The following is a 21,622-nucleotide window of genomic DNA, read 5'->3' on the forward strand; positions in this document are numbered from 1 at the left end:
TTGCCCGAATATGAACTTTAAGCAAGTTTGCTCATCACTACTCGGCACCACTTATTGAACAGCACAATTTGTTTAATTCCAATGTAGCAAAATCTATGTGTTTTAGCACTCTAACTGGATTGAGTGCCTAATGTGTTAAAGGAAGTATTCTGTACTGGCCTAGCTAACTTCATGTGATAATGACATCATCAGATCGCTTTTGACAGCTCACAGATTGTCTCCTTGCCACCCCAGCCTAAAGACTAAAATTTAGATAATACAACTCAATTATGAGTAAATGTAAAATACTTTTTTCGACATGGCAGTTTCTCTTGAATAAGAAAATGCATCAAAACTGGCTTCGTTGGAGCTGTAGGCAGCATTAGAGAATCACTTAAAGGGGCAAATACGAACCAAAACAGCTGAAATCGTAATGTCTGCCACATCAACTTAAAAAGGAAAGCACGCACAAGTCATACACAGAACCTCTACAATGTTCTGTAATAATAGCCTATGTTCACCATATAAGCGATAAAGTACTTTAGAGTATGTACAAATGTACAGAGGGTCTCCTGTCTGTAATAATTACCTTCTGCCCGTTTTCTCATTTCCAGGGTCTCTTTATGTAAATTGCTTTGGATTTGGCAATTTGTGGATCTAAACGTTCAATCCTCATTCCTGCTGCTATCACTCTGAGAAAAAAATGTGAGTGAGTTAAACAGATATATGTTTATTTATAGCACTCTGTATGACTCCTTACCAACTTGTTCAACCCAACTCATAACACTTTTTGAGATTGACTAATCGGATCAACTTTAGAAAAAAACTAATAAAGAGGCCCCACCCTACAACTACCTACATTTCTTGCACACATATGTGTTTTTTTTATATATGTGTGGTTAATAATGGTATTTGATAATGACATTGATAGTCTCCTCCCCAGGTTTGGCAGCTTTAAAGGGGGACTCCAGTAAAAACAAAATCAACTGATGTCAGAAAGTGCCAGAGATTTGTATTTACTTCTATAAAAAAAATCTCCAATCTTCCAAAACTTATCAGCTGTTGTATGTCCTGCAGGAAGTGGTGTGTTCTCTCCAGTCTGGAGAGCAGGAGAGCTTTTATATCCGGATTTGCTACTGCTATAGGCAGTTCATGTTGGGAGTTGCAGTTTTTCTTGTCATAAAGAAATGTGTTGCATTAAAGTCGATGCAAACAATGACCATGGTTCACACACTGTATTGAATAACGGCTGTTGCTTGCTACGGTCATAGAAATAATTGATAATCAATTATTTCTGGCCATAGTACCTTGATATTTTAATGCAATGGCCTTTGTTTGATATTTGCTACAATGGGTGTTGTTGTGGGTGCTTTTGAGTTTTTTCATTCCTTTGTGAGTATAGCCTTAAAAGGAGCAGAGAAGACCGGGAGCGTGACGAGTTAATGTATTTAATGTAGGATGCACGGTTGTGATTTTGGTGTCGAACCTTTAATCAGCCATATAAACAGTTTTTTTTCAATCGGGGTCTGGGTGTTGACACCCCCAACCAATTGGTAAAACGAGCCAGAAGAAGCTGAAAACAACAACTTAGCATGGCAATGCTGGGGTTCTGAACATCCAGATGCCGACCAATGAAATAATTTTAAAAGTCTTACAGACAACACTAAGATCCCCACCAATCTCCAGCTTAAAACCCCTTCCCCACTAACTTATTAAAAGTGACAGTGTCTATTATAAGTCTATGCAATAAGTCTCCTGCAAAGAGTTAGAGACAGCACTGAACCCTTCTCACAGCACTGAACCCTTCTCTCAGCTATACCTAGAGATTTGTGAGGGTCTCAGCACTTAATAATAAAATGCAAATAACAGTGAGACTTTGAAAATGTATTTAAATACAATGTAAACAATTTCCTTATAATAAAAATTCAAATTACCCCCTTACCAAATATTTTTTTACATTCTTTCAATAGATTGCTTTATTGCTTGCTGTGATGAGACTGCCACATTCTGCTATGGTGTTATTGTTTTTCCTTTGTTGTTTCTTAATAGGTTTATTCAGAATCACTTACCTGTTATAAAGCTCATCATCTTCTCCTCCCCATCCCCAAAACCGATTTGAAAATCCATTTATTTTTATAAACTGTTCTTTTGTAAAAGCCACTATACCACCAAATATAGTTTCATAAGGTAATCTGGGGAAAAAAAATAGGGTTGTGTAAGTTATACTGTGTAGCTATAGAGGACATAAAGGCAGTAGTCATGGCTAGGCTTCAGCTACATAACTGGATACCAGTATAATAAATAGCTTATGATAGCTGGGTTGTCCTATTTAGCACTGAAACCCAGGAATTTAAAGTTATGGCGCTAAAAATAAGAAAAGGTTAGGGCACTGTTACATTGAGCGATTCAATGCTGAACAGGCCAATATATCCCTGTATAACATGTCCAGCAATTAACCCACGGAAATTCGCAAACTAATTATTTGTTTACTTCAAAAATTCACTAGCCACCCCATGTAATATTAGGATGTGCAATAATAACTTAAAGCATATGTACCATCAGGTACATGGCGTCGGCATGGGGAAGCTGCTGCCGCCGCCATTGTTTTGCACCGTGGCCCGGTTCCTCACACGTTGCCAGTCTATTACTGAGCACCGGTCCGGGCTGAGGCAAACCCCCGTCCGGGCTGTGAGCCGCGTCACAGAGGGAAGGGTTTTGTTACTGTCAGGATCAGCCCACTCTGTCACGTGCCCGTCTATCCCTTGTCTAAGCGTATCCTCCGTTCTTCACAAGATACTCCTGAAGGATATGCCAGGTCGCTACCTCTTGAGATAAACAAGGCACGTAACAGCTAGTCCGGGAAGACCAGATGGCAAGGGTGAGATGACCTGTGTTGCCAACTGACAGTAAAGACAATAATGCACACAGAACACCGGATGAAAGTTATGGATGCAGGTGACAGATGCTGAGGACGAAGAACACAGGTGCAGTTCACACGGTGCAGTTCACACAAGGGCGGATAACCAGATGCAGGAGTGGTAGTTGGAGCAGACACGGCTTGGGTCAAGTTCACACAGGATGCAGGTGCGGGATGAAACTGGGAGTGTAGGAATAAACAACAGGAACTCCAAGGAACGAGGACACCTTAGTGATAACAGGACAGGAACAGCGGAACCAGGGCAGAAATACAGGAACCAGGGCAGAGGATACAGGAACACAGGAATGCTATTGCAGAGCAAATGCAGGAACACCTTAGTGCGATGCCTGGGCCCCTAGGGGCACTCTGCTGATGGGTGTTGTTACTGGCAGGAACCAGGCAGCTGCTGAGCAGAGGATTATCACGGTTTTGGCACAAGGGCAACACAGCTGAGAACCGGGCTCCTGACCATGCGGAGGCTGGGCATACGATTCTTCGTTGTCCTTAGTCAGGGCACCAATTATCACACCAATGCCAAGGTTCAGAAAACAACGGTAGTTGTATATTTATTGTAACGGTGGTAACTAGTAGCAACAGTCTCTCCGATGCAACCGGGAATAAGGCAATCTTAAATAAAGCATAGTAATGGGTGGAGCTGCAATAGTGAGACTACCCTTGGCTGGCTCATTTCTTTTCATTTATATTGGGGTGGCGCTTTGCAGTGAGGTCACTCTGTAGTGTCCAGGAACCCCTGGGCCACAGATAGTGTCCTCTTTTAGTCCAGAAAACCCTGAAGGTATTTCTGTATGGGTTGCTTATGTTTTCCAATATTCTGTTTTCAGCGATGTGTTACTACTTTTCGGCCACAAGATGTCACAACTAAGTATTGCCTTATTCTTTTCAGCATGTTGAAGTCAACAGAGGTTAATGATTATAGTTAGCTAAAGATGTAATATAAAACAAACTTACTTAAAATTAAACTTGTCTAAAGAATTAGCCATATGTTTAGGATTGTTGGAACATCTGTACAAATTCCTGTCATCCATGGGAATAATATCAACGTCGCTGAAGATGAAGCAATTATAATCATCATCTTTTATTGCCTCTGAATACCCAACATTCATCAGCTTTGCTCTGTTGAAAGTTGTATTTTCAATCTGTGAAACCAAAAATACATACTGTATATAATTTTATTTCTGCTATTATAACCTAGGTCTTATGTAATATATTTTACAGCATTTACCATATGATACACAATATAAAACAAGAAGATCACGTCAAAGTAGATGTATCCCACAGACTGCACTTTTGAACTCTTATGGAACTCTCAGCTTCATAATTCATTATGATGCTAAAAAAACTCCTGAGTTCAAAGCAGACATCTGACAAGTCGCCGGCCAAGCATTAAAAAGTGCTTTGCTTCATTACTACTGTAAATTTACCCATCTCGACTATATATGTTCTTACTGCCAATGACCCAAGTGTGTGATTAGCCCAGCATACATTAATGTGCCAGGAGTCGGGCATAATGATAGGCAGAAGCAACCACGCTGCTGCCCGCAGGGCCGCCAATAACCCTTTAAATGCAGCAATCTATAGAAGTGCATCGTTTAAGAGTTTATCTGTCCATGACTGATCGGAACTGCAGGGATCCCGATCATTTTCCTTGACAGAGGGAGTAAAATACTTGCCTTTATCTGTCAGATCAGCGATCTTCTCAAAGTCTGCTAGGGGACTTAAAAAGTTAAAAATATTAGAAATATCCTCCCCCAATAAAAGTTTATATCACCCCCTTTCCATTTTGCAATGAAAATATGTAAACAAAAACAAAACCTATTTAGTATCCTACCATGCAGAATTGTCCGATCTAATAAAAACAATATTGCAATGTTGTTCCCACATGGTAAACAACGTAAAAGAAAAAAGGAGAGAAAAAAAAACAGGATTGTTAATTATTGTGCACAGTGTTGCCCGAATGGTTCTTGATTATAAAACTTTTTTCAATATTTGGGAGGGTAGCCATCAAAGGGTTATACAAAAATAAAAATATAAAATTATAAATAATGTACTACTCCCCCTCCCCCCAAATCAGACCACAAGAGTATTCCAGACCCCTAAATACAAACACTGTACCCCAAAAGTTATCATTTAGAACTTTCCTTCAGCACACACACTGCTCCCTGATCCTCCTCCCTCAGTGAATTCTTTTTTGTATCCTTTTCCTCACCCAAACTGCTCAGCTACAGTATGTGTTGGGGGCAGGAGCATACTGACAGCTTCCTGCAGCATCTGGGAGTGAGCCCTTGTTATAGCTATTTGCTGCTATAAGAGGATCACACAGAAGCTGCACGTTCTGTGCTCCCCGTGTGTGCTCCCTTAAGACCCCCCCCCCCCCTTTCGAGCTCCTCTTCCTGCACCTCAGTGCTCCTGCTTGAGGGGGTGCAGCTCTACACCCAGCTAGCTGCTAATGGTAGTAAGTATATCTATTGTATACAGTGTCGGACTGGGGTACCTTGGGCCCACAGGGAAACTGACTCTAGGGGCCCACCCTACAAAGACGGATTTAACCAGTGACAAACCTTTTACGTTAGTACAGCGGCTTTAAGCGAGAGTGAGGCCTAATGTCCATCATGAAAGGCATAGAGTGGTCATTAAAACATTGTCAGACTGACATGTAAAAAGTTTGATCAGCCAGGGTTTCAGTGCTGAGGCCCCCAACAATGGCTGGATCATTGCTCACCTGTCATATTGCAAGTGACGGGCTCAGCACCAATTGCAGTTGATAGGTTCCATTATAATGTATTGAGCCCATTACGTACAACATAACAGACGGACTAATGATCCAGCCATCAGCACAGTATATACTATGAGATCAGTGATAACTGGTAACACTATATATAGCATGGGATTAGTGATAAACAGTAACAATATGTACAGGATACACCATGAGACCAGTGATAAGCGGTAACACTATATACAGTATACACCATGAGATAAGCGATAACAGGGGGATATATACAGGGCTGGAAGGAGGAGATATATACAGGGCTGGGGGAGAGGGGATATATACAGGGCTGGGGGGAGAGGGGATATATACAGGGCTGGAGGGAGGAGGGATATATACAGGGCTGGAGGAGAGGGGATATATACAGGGCTGGGGGAGAGGGGATATATACAGGGCTGGGGAGGGGGATATATACAGGGCTGGAGGGAGGAGGGATATATACAGGGCTGGAGGGAGGGGGATATACACAGGGCTGGAGGGTGGGGGATATATACAGGCTGAGGGGAGAGGGTATATACAGTGCTGGGGGGGAGGGGGGGATATACACAGGGCTGAAAGGAGGGGGAATATATACAGGGCTGGAGGAGAGGGGGGATATATACAGGGCTGGAGGAGAGTGGGGATATATACAGGGCTGGAGGGAGAGGGATATATACAGCGATGGGGAGAGGGGATATATACAGAGCTGGGGGGGAGAGGGGATACACACAGGGCTGGTGGGAGGGAATATATACAGGGCTGGAGGAGAGGGGGGATATATACAGGGCTGGAGGGAGAGGGGATATATACAGGGCTGGGGGGGGAGGGAATATATACAGGGCTGGGGGGGGAGGGGATATATACAGGGCTGGAGGAGAGGGTATATAAAGTGCTGGCGGGAGGGAATATATACAGGGCTGGGGGGGAGAGGGGATATATACAGGGCTGGAGGGAGAGGGGATATATACAGGGCTGGAGGGAGAGGGGATATATACAGGGCTGGGGGGGAGAGGGGATATATACAGGGCTGGTGGGAGGGGATATATACAGGGCTGGTGGGAGGGAATATATACAGAGCTGGAGGAGAGGGGGGATATATACAGGGCTGGAGGGAGAGGGGATATATACAGGGCTGGGGGGGGAGGGAATATATACAGGGCGGGGGGGGGAGGGGATATATACAGGGCTGGAGGAGAGGGTATATAAAGTGTTGGCGGGAGGGAATATATACAGGGCTGGGGGGGAGAGGGGATATATACAGGGCTGGAGGGAGAGGGATATATACATAGGGCTGGAGGGAGAGGGGATATATACAGGGCTGGAGGGAGAGGGATATATACAGGGCTGGGGGGGAGAGGGGATATATACAGGGCTGGAGGGAGAGGGGATATATACAGGGCTGGAGGGAGGGGGGATATATACAGGGCTGGAGGGAGAGGGGATATATACAGGGCTGGAGGAGAGGGGGGATATAAAGGGCTGGAGGGAGGGGGATATATACAGGGCTGGAGGGAGGGGATATATACAGGGCTGGAGGGAGGGGGATATATACAGGGCTGGAGGGAGGAGGGATATATACAGGACTGGAGGGAGGGTAGATATATACAGGGCTGGAGGGAGGGGGATATATACAGGGCTGGAGGGAGGGGGATATATACAGGGCTGGGGGGAGAGGGGATATATACAGGGCTGGAGGGAGGGGGATATATACAGGGCTGGAGGGAGGAGGGATATATACAGGGCTGGAGGGAGGGTAGATATATACAGGGCTGAGGGGATAAATACAGGGCTGGAGGTAGGGGGATATATACAGGGCTGGAGGGAGGGGGATATATACAAGGCTGGAGGTAGGGGGATATATACAGGGCTAGAGGTAGGGGGGATTATACAGGGCTGAAAGGAGGGGGATATATGCAGGGCTGGAGGTAGGGGGATATATAAAGGGCTGGAGGGAGGGGATATATACAAGGCTGGAGGTAGGGGGGATATATACAGGGCTGGAGGTAGGGGGGATAAATACAGGACTGAGGAGGAGGGATATATACAGGGCTGGAGGTGGGGGGGGGGATATGTACAGGGCTGGAGCAGAGGAGGGAATATGTACAGGGCTGGAGGTAGGGGGGATATATACAGGACTGGAGGGAGGAGGGATATATACAGGGCTGGAGGTGGGGGGGGGATATTACATGGCGGGAGGCAGAGAGGGAATATGTACAGGGCTGGAGGTAGGGGGGATATATACAGGAGCTGGAGGGAGGAGGGATATGTACAGGGCGGAGGTATGGGGGATATATACAGGGCTGGAGGGAGGGGGATATATACAAGGCTGGAGGTAGGGGGATATATACAGGGCTGGAGGTAGGGGAGGATATATACAGGACTGGAGGGAGGAGGGATATATACAGGGCTGGAGGGGGGATATGTACAGGGCTGGAGGCAGAGAGGGAATATGTACAGGGCTGGAGGTAGGGGGGATATATACAGGGCTGGAGGGAGGGGGATATATACAGGGCTGGAGGGAGGGGGATATATACAGGGCTGGAGGGAGGGGGATATATACAGGGCTGGAGGTAGGGGAGGATATATACAGGACTGGAGGGAGGAGGGATATATACAGGGCTGGAGGTAGGGGAGGGGGATATATACAGGGCTGGAGGCAGAGAGGGAATATGTACAGGGCTGGAGGGAGGAGGTGGCTATTGTGCTGTGGGGAAGGAGTATTTGCACAATGTAGAGGGGACAGGCACCTGCACTCTGGATGCCAGCAGGATGGCTGGAGGCCATTAGATGACATTACCCATCCTCTCACCTCTCTCTGTGCTGCCTCCAGCCGTCCTGTGTCGGCACTTCCTGCTCTCTGCACTGTTTCTTGGTCCATACAGATAACAGCACCCAGAGCTCCTGCTGCCCTAAGACACGCCCCCTGCACAGAGGAAGCCCATAGACACTCTGTATGCAGGAAGTGCCGGGGCTTCTCCTCTCAGAGACCGTTCGGGGGGGACACAGGGGGGACACGTGGGGCCCCTGCCAGGATAGTTAGGAGGTGACAGGAGTGTCCTAGGGGCCATAGTCTGCAGAAGCTTATGTTGGGCCTGGATCTGCTGAACAGGGAGCCTCCTGTTCAGGGACCCACCAGGGGGGAGAAAGGGGGAGGGGCCCACCGGGGGTTTCCCCGGCTCCCCGGTGGCCCAGTCCGACCCTGATTGTATATGTGGTGTGTAGTTTTAATGTGTATGAATGTTATGTGTATAATGCATGAATGTACTATGTGTTACATGCTCATGTGAATAGTATGTGTACTGGATGTTTTGGATTTGAATAATGTGTTTTAATAGATGTGTTAGTATGTGTATGTGTGTGCATGCATTTGTGTGTATATAATATAGACAACATGGAATGTTACCGAGCATTTTGAGGAATAAAGCCACCAATACAAAACAAGCCACCACACCTGGCCTGTTGAAGTGAGCTGGTGTCTTTTGGTTACTGACACTTTTGTTAAAGGGGTTGGCCATTTTATAGTAAAATTATTTAGTGTACAGTATTAGTAAGTGTACTCACTGTATATACTGACAGCAGCTTCCTGTGTGACTCATAGAGCTAAAATCGGGCTCCTCTCCTCCAGACTGTGCTTTCCTGCTCTGTGGTGTTTCTGTCCATAAGATGGCCGACATGTAGGAGCATATGACCATGCCCCACGTCCCCAGTGTCCACCATAGGCATAAACAGGCTCAGTCTTGGATATTTGGGGGCAGGGCATGGCCACATGCTCCTCCATGTCAGCCATTTTATGGACAGAAACACCACAGAGCAGGACAGCACAGCCTCGAGGAGGGGAGTCAGATTTTAGGTCTAAGAGGCACACTGGGAGCTGTTGTCAGTATATACAGTAAGTACACTAACTAATACTGTACACTGAACTATTTTTACTATAAAGAGGCCAACCCCTTTAAATAAAATAGAAAAGGACAGCGCTCCATAGCGCGGATCAAATTATAAGAGACAGAGAGGGACCAACATGCAAGGAGACCCTCACCTGATGAGGTTGTGCTAAATGAGAGGCACAACACTCGTATTGGCATATACAATGGACCGCAGCCACTCCCGCTAATCCAAAGGATGAATTGCACAAAAACACCTCCAACACCAAACCAAGCACGGATCGTGGGGCGCAGGTCCAATAGAATAAGGATATGTAGTATAAAATATTTATAGTTATTGAAACTCAACGCGTTACCACTCTTTCTTCTCTAAACTGTTCAGCAACATCAGTTTTTTTAGACTCCCGACCTGCACTAGTGGAGGCTGCACTACATGCTCCACACATCTCAAACAGCCAGACACAGAAGATCTCACACTTCTTTCAGAAAATCCCGAAACCATTATCACTCCCACAGTCAGAAGGAAAAGGAAAAAGAAAAACATACCTAGAGGCTGCCGAGGAGGGATTAGACAAAAAGGACAAAAAAGGAAAAATAGACCTGTATTAAAATCTTCATCCACTGAATCGCCAGGTACGATGAAATTATTAATCTATCTTCTCATATCCTCAATCAAAATGAAATAAGTCTATTAAATAAGGGCTTATCTTTTTGTCCGGTATCATATCCTAATAATTTTAAACTTTTTTTAGATATTAATGATTTTATACGTAAGTTAACTCTCAAGCATCATTCTAGTTTAAAAGAATGTACTAACCACATACCGTTACCTTCTAATACTGATGTCCCTTTAGATACCTTTTCACATGTCTCGGTTAAAAATAAATCTAACTTTTATCCTTTACAAAACAAAGGTCATTTTATTGAGACTTTCCAGTCATTGGTACTCAATGATTTAAGAGATATCAATAGTGTTGTTTATAATAGTGTTCACAAGGATAATCTAACTAGGGGTGAAAGAACAGCCTTAAACACCCTTAGATCCAATTCACCAACTGATAATATGTCCCGCTGATAAGGGTGGTGGGACTGTTTTACTGAATAGATCTGACTACCTCGAAGAGTCTCATAGAATACTCTCAGATACTGAATACTACATCGAGTTAAATAGCATTCCTACCCATGAGTATACCATTGCCTACAATGCTTTGATACAGGAGGCAATAAGTGAAGGATTTCTCAATAAAAATGAAAAAGATTTTTTATTAGTTACTAATACCAATTTTCCTTATTTTTATTATTTGCCAAAAGTACACAAGTGTGAAAGTAAACCACTTGGTAGACCTATTATTTCGGGGGTGGGCTCTCTCACTAGCAACCTTTCTCACTACATTGATTTATTTCTTCAAAAATATGTCTGTGAATTACCGTCTTTTTTGAAAGATTGCAACACAACTCATTTCTGAACTTCAGTCTCGTCATTTACCTACGAATTTTGCTTTTATTTCATTAGATGTAGCAGTGCTTTATTCTAATATTGATATTGAACTGGGATTAAAATCGGCACATTATTATTTATCTAATGATATGTCTTTACCATTGTCACAATCCACATTTATTTTACGTGGTATGCGTTTTATTTAGAACACAATGCTTTTGCTTTTGGTGATAACATTTTCCGTCAGATCAAAGGCTGTGCGATGGGCTCTCGTTTCTCCCCTAGTTTTGCCAATCTTTTCATGGGTCGTTTTGAGGAAGAGCTCATCGCACAGTCGCAATTATTTTGTATATAATGTCTCTAGATATAGTGTTTTTATCAGTGTATTTTATATATATTGTAACACTTTTGTCTTAATAATAGAGATTTGCTCCACCTGTTCTAAGTGGGTGTGTTCCCTCCTCCCCTATATTCTGATGTCATATCCCTAACTCTTTTATATGAACTGTGTTTTTTTTGCGTGTACTATTATGACTCTTGAGAAAGGAACCGGTGCGGTTCCGAAACGCGTTGAGTTTCAATAAATATAAATATTTTATACTACATATCCTTATTCTATTGGACCTGCGCCCCACGATCCGTGCTTGGTTGGTGTTGGAGGTGTTTTTGTGCAACCCCTTTAAATAGTATGGCTGATCGGGGTCAGCCTTTCACTGGAGCAGTCTTGGGATGCCTTTATACAGAGAGATTTAGATGACAGATTTTTGAAGTCAAAGCCAGGAATGGATTTGAAAAGTGGAGAAATCTCAGTATTTCCTTTATGACCTGTTCCCTGTTCATAGTCTGTTCCTGGCTTTGGCTTCAAAAACCTGTCAGATAAATATTACTGTGTAAAGGCACCTTTAGAGATGGGTGGGAGACTGCTTCCACATATTCCAGGTTGGGTTTTCTGTAGCCTGATATAATCTAAGTAGTTTAGCAGAGCTGGGGGGTGTGGTTCCATCTCTGGAGTTTGTTGGACTTGAAGTAGAGTGTGTCAGCTGGGAAGCTGGTGGGGGTCTGAAAGCTGTGCCATTACACCTTTCGACATCCAGGTGGGTGAACCTGCAATTGAAAAGGACCTGTGAGTTTTGTGTCACTTGGACTCTATATTCTGTTTTGCTGAAGTCAAGCCATAGTTGTTTTGCGTCTGCTGTGCCTTCTTTGCTGGAAATAGAAGCAGTGGCGTAGCTACCATAGAGGCAGGGTAGGCAGTTGCTATGGGGCCATTGCAGGAGGGGGGCCCGGGGGAGAAGATAAGAGCCTCCTGAGTCCTTCTGCATAACCCCTTATGTACTGCAGTGTATAAGTGACCCAATGTTTCCTTACATGCCGCAACACACAAAAAAAAGGTTAACAGGAAGAAGAAGGAAAACAAAAAAAAACTTTGCTGATAACCCCTGATCTCTGTTCTCACTGCCTGCTGTGCAGAGGTCAGGGTTATCAGTGCAACAGCAGTAGAAGCAAAGATTCCTTGTCTTAGGACATTGGGTTACTTACACACTGGAGTACATGAGAGGTTAGCAGAAGGCATTCTGCTCCTGCACCTATGTATTTATCTGTAAGGGCTCCTAGTGGACTGATAGAGCAAGAAGCCATTGGCTCTCTGCTCTGCCTGTTAATTTTTGTGGCTGCAGGCAGGATTCTGCTTCTGGCCACAGGAGATTTTATTTTTTGGTGAATCACGCATATATATATATATGTATATATATTGTGGACATGTACAGGAGAAGTTGTTGAGGGGTGTACATCTCACCTAGGTTACTGCCTACATACCTAAGTATGAGATGGTGAGTCCAGGAGGGATCTGTTGCTCAGCAGTGTTATGCTGCTGAGCTATTATTTACTGTTGCCGGGCCTGGATTTACTGGACTGTTTATGCTGCAAATAAACGCCAAGTTGATCTTTTATAAGTCCAAGCCTGATGTGAACTGGGTCCAAACACACCATCCCCCGGGAAGATCCTTACAATTGGGGCTGCGGAGCGGGCAAAACGGTTGCTAGGGGCAACGTGTGCATCAACTTGGCTACAGCTGCTTATGTCCTGGGTGAAGGCTGCTGCTTCACTCCAGAAACAGTCAAGCAACATGGAGGAAATGTTGAAGCAGTTAATGCAAGTGAGTCTGCAACAGAAAACGAGGCTCTGACAGACGCTAACCTGCGCCATGAGCAGGCTAATCGGCAGCAACAACAGGCTCTGACCAAACGCTAACCTGTGCCATGAACAGACAATGATGGCTCAACAACAGAAACTTATTGAGCACCTGATAGGAAAGCAAGAGGCGTCTGCAGGTGCTAATCCACAGCCAGCGGCCGTAGCTGCTCCAGAGACTTTTTCTGTGAGAAGAGCTGTGCGGCGTGCGCTGCAAAAGATGACTGCTGATGACGATGTTGAGGCCTACTTAACTGTCTTTGAGCGTGTGGCTGAGCGAGAGAAGTTACCATCCACTGAGTGGGCAGAGGTCATTGCTCCCTATTTAACAGGCGAACCTCAAAAGGCCTACTATGACCTCAGTGAGCAAGAGGTCAAAGACTATCCTCGGCTAAGAGAAGAGATACTTGCCCGACTAGGAGTTACTGCTGCTGTCCGTGCCCGGAGGGTCCGCAACTGGAGCTACAGTCTGGACAAGTAAGCAAGGTCCCAGATGTATGATCTGATCCATTTGGCAAGAAAGTGGTTGGAGCCAGACACCTCTACTCCTGCACAGATCCTAGAGAGGGTTGTGATGGATCGCTACCTTCGAGCACTTCCTGCTGATCTGCAACGCTTGGTGGGACAAGGTGACCCTAAGAATGCAGACGAACTTGTCAACCTTGTGGAGAGGTTCCATGCGACTGAGGACTACCTCCGTGATGTTCCTGCAGCATCTTCACCTCCCCGGAGTGCCAGATCTGTGCCGTCAGCTGGTAAGAGACTTCCATCTATTGGGGGAGTGTGGAGGGGGGCTGATAGAGGGAAGAGCGCTCAGGGGCAAAAGACTGGCGCTGGTCCCAGATGGCTAAGTGGCCCTAAAAAGGACTCCCTGTCAAGGAGACCAGGCCCTATCCAGTGCTGGAGATGCCATGAGACGGGACATATCTCTGCCCATTGCCCCCTTACCAGTGAGCCCATGGAGTGTGACGCTAGCCGGCGTCAGTCGCTATTTGCGGAACCGTCTTTTGTTGCAGTCACTGGACTAGAGACTGAACCGCAAGTCTGCAACATTACTGTCAATGACTTCCCTGTTAAGGCGTTGCTGGACTCAGGGAGCCTTGTCACCTTGGTGCATGCCAGCCTGGTGACTGGGGACTTTGTGTCAAACAAACATATGAGTGTGGTGTGCATACATGGTGATACAAAAGTGTACCCTATAGTGCTGGCTAATGTCGGGACTGAACTAGGCGCTGTACAATATGAAGTGGGTGTGGTTAAAAACCTTATGCATAATGTGATATTGGGCGTGATTTTCCATTGTTCTGGGCTCTATGGGAAAAAAGAAATCCCCTGAAAGGAGTGAGGATATCCCTAAGTCTATTGAGTTACCCACGGTAAATGATAGAAATGTACAGGATGAAAATGATGCTTTTCCTTTGCAGGTCCTGGCTGGTGAGAAGAGGCTCCTCCCACTGACCAGAATGTTCCAGACTTAGAGGTGTCCAGGGATAATTTTGGTACTGCACAGTTGCAGGACCCCACTCTCAAAAGTGCGAGAGAGCAGGTCACTGTTGTGAATGGGGTACCTCAGGAACCAGTGTGAAAAAAGATTTCCACATTTTTCTGTGACTAACGATCTCTTCTATAGAGTCACTAAGAATAATGACGAGGTTGTGGAACAGCTTCTGGTTCCTAAGCCGAACCGGCGTCAGGTATTGGACATGGCCCATAATCATGTTCTTGGGGGACACTTGGGGACAGATAAAACACAGGAGAGAGTCCTCCAGAGGTTTTATTGGCCTGCGATTTATGATGACATTAAAAAATACTGTGAGTCATGCCCCACATGTCAGCTTAGCGCCCCAGTGTCACATTTCCGCAGTCCTTTGGTCTCGCTCCCCATCATAGAGGTACCTTTTGACCGCATTGCAATGGACTTAGTGGGGCCCATTGTAAAGTCGACTAGGGACACCAGTACATCTTAGTTGTCTTAGACTATGCGACCCACTATCCTGAGGCTGTGCCCCTAAGAAACACCGCATCTAAAACAATTGTACGTGAATGTGTTTTATATGTTTTCCAGGGTGGGGATCCCCAAAGAAATCTTGACCGACCAAGGTACCCCGTTTATGTCAAAGGTGATGAAGGATCTATGCAAACTGTTCAAAATCTCACACCTACGTACCTCTGTATATCATCCCCAGACAGACGGGTTAGTCGAGAGGTTTAATAAAACCCTGAAACATATGTTAAAAAAAGTGGAAAAAGATGGTCATGATTGGGATCACTCACTACCTTACCTGATGTTTGCTATTAGGGAAGTGCCCCCAGCCTCCACAGGGTTCTCTCCCTTCGAGTTGGTCTATGGTCGTCACCCTAGGGGTTTGTTGGATATTGCAAAAGAGACCTGGGAAAGCGAGTCCACCCCATACAAGAGTGTTATAGAGCATGTAGCACAAATGCAGGACCGTATAGCCACTGTAATGCCCCTAGTAAAGGAACACCTCCAGAGGGCGCAAGAGGGTCAAAGTAGAATTTACAATCGTTCTGCAAGAATCAGGACATTCAGCCCAGGTGACCGGGTCCTCATACTTGTTCCCACTGTAGAAAGTAAATTCTTGGCAAAGTGGCAAGGTCCCTATGAAATTGTAGAAAAGATCAGTGAGGTAAACTACAAGGTGCACCAACCCGGTAGAAGGAAGCCTTTCCAAGTTTATCACATAAACTTGATCAAACCCTTGAAAGACAGGGAATCCTTGGTGGTGACAAACACTGTTAATAATTTGTCACAACCAACCCCTCCGGTCACGATTGGTGACACTCTATCAGGGTCACAGAAGCAGGAGGTTAAAGAATTTTTGCAGAAAAACAAAGACAAGACCTCCACCAATTATACACTACAGGTATCCAGGACCCTCAAACTATAAACTAGGTATACAAGACCTCCACCAACTATACATTACAGGTATACAGCACCAACTATATACTACAGGTATACAGGACCCCCGAACTATACAGTACAGGTATACAGGACCTTCACCAACTGTACACTGCAGGTATACAGGACCTCCCTCAACTATACACTACAGATATACAGCCCCCCTCAACTACACACTACAGGTATACAGGACCCCCCCAACTATACACTATAGGTATACAGCCCCCCCAACTATGCACTACAGATATGCGAGACCCCTAAAAACTATACATTGTGGGTATACAGAACCCCTCCAACTATGCACTACAGGTATACACTAATTCCACTGATTAACTCAGATGAAACAATACCTTTAGCTTGGCCTCTGGGCACCTTAGAAACAATACCTTTAGCTTGGCCTCCTGGGCACCTTAGAACAAATCTAATTAACACACTGACACTTTATACCCGGGCAGCGCCGAGTACATTTTCTAGTCTATATCATAAAAATCAAAGTCTGTCTGTCTGTCCTTCTGTCTGTCTGTCCTCTATAGACTTCCAAATGCCTGAACCGTTTGACCCCAAATTTGGCACACAGATACATTGGGTGCCCGGGAAGGTTATTGCGAAGGTCCCGTCCCCGCCGATGTACAGGAGGGGGAGGGGAAAGAGAGGCGCCCCATAGAGATGAATGTGAAATCTCCTCACGCAAACACACAGGTGATATAATTAGCTGCAGCAGACACGGCAGTGGAGCCTTAGCAACCAATAGGATTACTGCTTTCATTTTCACAGGACAATGGTTGCTAGGGAAGCTGCCTCACAACATCCACAGTATAACTGGTACCCCCTACTCCATCTATACAGTACATGTATTACAGGACCCCTACTCCATCTATACAGTACATGTATATACAGGGCCCCCTACTCCCTCTATACAGTACATGTATATACAGGACCCCCTACTCCATCCATACAGTACATGTATATACAGGACACAACAGGTATACCAAACTGTGACTGGATAACACTGCTACACCAGACCTGACCAATAACGCCATACTGTGCTGGATAACACTGTCATACCAGACCTGACCAATACCGCCATACTGTGACTGATAACCTGTCATATAAGACCTGACCAATACCGCCATACTGTGAATGGATAACACCGCCACACCAGACCTGACCAATACCGCTATACTGTGCTGGATACACTGTCATACCAGACCTGACCAATACCGCCATACTGTGACTGGATAACACTGCCATACCAGACCTGACCAATACCGCCATACTGTGCTGGATAACACTGTCATACCAGACCTGACCAATACCGCCATACTGTGACTGGATAACCTGCCATACCAGACCTGACCAATACCGGCAAACTGTGACTGGATAACACCATCATATCAGACCTGACCAATACTGCCATACTGTGACTGGAAAACACCGCTATACCAGACCTGACCATACCACCATACCGTGACTGGATAACACCGCCACACCAGACCTGACCAATACCACCATACTGTGACTGGATAACACCCCCATACCAGACATGACCAATACCGACACACTGTGACTGAATAACACTGCCATACGGGTAAATACAACCCTGCAGGTATACAGGACACTACAGGTATACAGGACCCCAAAACTATACACTACAAGTGCACGGGACCTCCACAAAACTATATACTACAGGTATACAGGACCCCAAACTTTACACTACAGGTATACAGGACCCCAAACTATACACTACAGGTATACAGGACCTCCACCAACTATATACTTTAGGTATACAGGACCTCCACCAACTATATACTACAGGTATACAGGACCCCAAACTATACACTACAGGTATACAGGACCCAAAACTATACACTACAGGTATACAGGAACTCCACCAACTATATACTACAGGTATATAGGACTCCAAACTATACACTACAGGTATACAGGACCTCAAAACCATACACTACAGGTATACAGGACCTACACCAACTCTATAATACAGGTATACAGCACCTTACCAACTCTATACTACAAGTATACAGGACCCCAAATATACTACATGTATACAGGAACTCCACCAGCTATATACTACAGGTATATAGGACCCCAAACTATACACTACAGGTATACAGGACCTCCACCAACTCTATACTATAGTTATACAGGACCCTCAAACTATTTACTACAGGTATACAGGACCCCCGAACTATATACTACAGGTATACAAGACCTCCACCAATTATACACTACAGGTATCCAAGACCCTCAAACTATAAACTACAGGTATACAAGACCTCCACCAACTATACATTACAGGTATACAGCACCAACTATATATACAGGTATACAGGACCCCCGAACTATACAGTACAGGTATACAGGACCTTCACCAACTGTACACTGCAGGTATACAGGACCTCCCTCAACTATACACTATAGGTATACAGCCCCCCAACTATGCACTACAGATATGCGAGACCCCTAAAAACTATACATTGTGGGTATACAGAACCCCTCCAACTATGCACTACAGGTATACACTAATTCCACTGATTAACTCAGATGAAACAATACCTTTAGCTTGGCCTCCTGGGCACCTAATTAACACACTGACACTTTATACCCGGCAGCGCCGGGTACATTTTCTAGTATATATATATATATATATGCAGTGCTTTTTCTTGTGCGTAGGGAGGGGGGGGGGGCCTTACAGTTTTTTGCTATGGGGCCCCGTGAATCCTAGCTACGCCCTAAATAAAAGGACTGATGTTTGACTAAACTGCGTATGGAGAAACTTTTGAGAGACTTTTCTATTGCCACTTGAACTGATGTATACAATGTATATTATATAACGCCACTGCTGACTCCACTGACCCCAGCAGAAGTGTTGAAGTGAAGTCACCATAGACCGTACATAGGAGCACTGCAGCCATTCTCTGGCCTCATCAGTCATATGTAATTGCTGCACGTGGCCACTGAGGCCGGTGATTGGCTGCAGCGCTCCCATGAATAGCATATGAGGCATCACTAAGGCAATACACTGTTTTTAATTAAGAAAAAATTATTCAGTCCTTATGTTATTTAGTCCTTCAGTTACTCTATGGCGGTAATATCGGTCTGTATATAGTGTGTTTTCTTCAGTAACAGTATTGAGGCAATATTTGGTCCTGATATAGCGATATATATTAAATGCTTATAAATAGTTTGCTTATAAATAGTTACAACACTAGCAGCAGTCCTGGCATGCCCCCTTCTGAACTGATTGAATGTTACTAAGGACTCTAAAACACGGAGAGATAATCCTCCGAATCAGGCAGCTGGTCCCATTTCTGAAGTGACAAACCGCTCAGCCAATCACTGGCTGCAGCGCTGTTCCATCCTTGGCCAATGATTGGCTGAGTGTCCTATTACTTCAGATATGGTACCAGAAGTGAGAGCTGCAGTGACTGGAAAATTCCACAGACAAGGCCTGAGGACACTGGGGAATGTGATCAGGTAGTGCAGTAAAATCTTTATTATTTACTATATACAGCAAAGGTTGCACAGACATCGTTCTATAACTGTTCTACTAGATTGGCGCTCACTTATCCAGAATATCGGTCCGTGTAATATGGCCCTTAGAGTGACCATACACTTTCAATAACTGCCGGGGGAAGAAACCCTCAGCTGACAATTACCTCTCCCATCCGGCCCCATCCTCCCTATACACAGGAATGTTCAGCACAGCTGAGTGTTCCTGTGTTCCCTATGGGAGGGGTAAGCCACAGCCAGACAGATCTCATGGCAGCTTATCTCTCTGAGAACAAAGAGGTTAGGCATTTATTTTCCATCATTCCCACTCCCATCATCTGTCAGAGGACTGTCCAGAGAGCCCCTTACACTGATATCCGTGTCAGTTGTGAAGTGTGAAGTGTATGGGGACCATAAATTGTTCTCACAATATTTCAGCATTTGTGGCACAGCCTTCAAATTTGCCCAGAGCCACATTTAGTCTAAAATCAGCCCTGCACATGACCATTAAAGTTGGTGTAGATTTAAGTGTAGTGCATGGACTTACAGAGTCCAGCAAGTACTTAAAAAAAAGTGCAAACTTTTACTTGTAATTTCTAAAAAGCACAGTACACGTTATGGTCAGACTTGCTGACTTAGACCCGCTGATACTTTGAATACTCGGAACACTTTGAATGCTTTAGTTTGGTACTTAAAGCGACTCTGTACCCACAATCTGACCCCCCCCCCCCCCAACCACTTGTACTGCAGATAGCTGCTTTTAATCCAAGATCTATCCTGGGGTCCGTTCAGCAGGTGATGCAGTTATTGTCCTAAAAAACAACTTTTAAACTTGCAGCCTGTGCCAAATGGAAATATCTGTGCCCTTACTTTGCACCACCCCTCCGTCCCTCCTCCCCACTCTCTTCATCATTAGGAATGCTCCAGGCAGATTGCCTCCAATTCCGCACTGTGTCAGCCCGGCACATGGGTTGGATTGTTAAAGAGGATGTACCACCAGGTAAATCCTCTTGAATTTAACACCCTGTCATGGGGAAGCCGTCATGGGGAAGCCGGTCCCGCGGTTCGTTTTTTTAACCGTGGCCCAGTTCCCGTGTATGGCGCCATTCTATCCAGCGATGCTGGGCCATGCTGAAGCACTGGAGGTTGGCCGGCCCGCCCTCAGTGGGAGGGAATTCCCTCCCCTCTATGACGCGGCTCCATTAGAATCAATGGAGCTGCATCATAGAGGGGAGGGAATTCCCTGCCACTGGGGGCGGGCCGGCCGACCTCCAGTGCTTCAGCATGGCTGACAGTGTGCTGTAGCTGGCAGCCTCCAGTGAGCATGGTGTCTTTTTGGTAATTTTCAGCGCAGTGGATTATGTACAATCTTATGTCTCCTACTGTACTAAAGATTCAAAGAGTAGTTGTTCGTGCCACACTCTGGCATGCATCCTCCTCCCTCTTTATGAATAATCAATGCTGCCCGGCCTCCTGCTCGCTCAGCTGTCAGATTGCAGATCAGTCCTGTGTTGGCAGTTTATAGCTGAAAGATACACTCAGGTATAATTGAATTTCTTCTCCCTAATCTGTTGGAGCTGTGGTCTAGGGGGTAGCTCACCTGTCTAATGACGTGGCAGCAGTTTGTTCTCTGGTTCAAATCCCTGATGGAAATTAAATAGTCTTTTCTCATTATTGTATCATTTTTAAGGTTTTTATTGTTCACACACAGTATTTTTGCTCAGTATTTTGGTCAATATTTTGCAACCAAAACCAGAAGTGGATTGAAAACACAAAAAGGCTATGTTCACACACTGTTGAAATTGAGTGGATGGCTGCCATTTAATAGGAAATAATCACTATTCTTTTAAAACAACGTCCAATATTTGCCATTAAATGACGGCCATCCACTCAATTTCAACAGTGTCAAAACATAGCCTTTCTGTGTTCTCAATCCACTCCTGGTTTTGGTTGCAAAATTCTGACCAAAATACTGAGCAAAAATACTGTATGTGAACATTGCCTTAAAAATGATACAATAAT

General features: G+C 45.0%; 1 protein-coding gene across 1 annotated transcript; it reads right to left on the reverse strand.

Moving 5' to 3' along the window:
• Window positions 1-583: 583 nt before the first annotated feature.
• LOC138775390 (beta-1,4-galactosyltransferase 2-like) lies at window positions 584-8,541 on the reverse strand. The gene is made up of 4 exons (XM_069955932.1): window positions 8,470-8,541; window positions 3,866-4,053; window positions 2,049-2,171; window positions 584-671 (listed from the first exon to the last, which is right to left on the reverse strand). Exons 1-4 carry the CDS (start codon window positions 8,536-8,538, stop codon window positions 584-586), a joined length of 468 nt encoding a protein of 155 aa, XP_069812033.1. The 5' UTR covers window positions 8,539-8,541.
• Between the last annotated feature and the right edge of the window lie 13,081 nt (window positions 8,542-21,622).

This window comes from Dendropsophus ebraccatus, unplaced genomic scaffold, assembly GCF_027789765.1.
Source record: "Dendropsophus ebraccatus isolate aDenEbr1 unplaced genomic scaffold, aDenEbr1.pat pat_scaffold_1603_ctg1, whole genome shotgun sequence".
Taxonomy (NCBI): domain Eukaryota; kingdom Metazoa; phylum Chordata; class Amphibia; order Anura; family Hylidae; genus Dendropsophus; species Dendropsophus ebraccatus.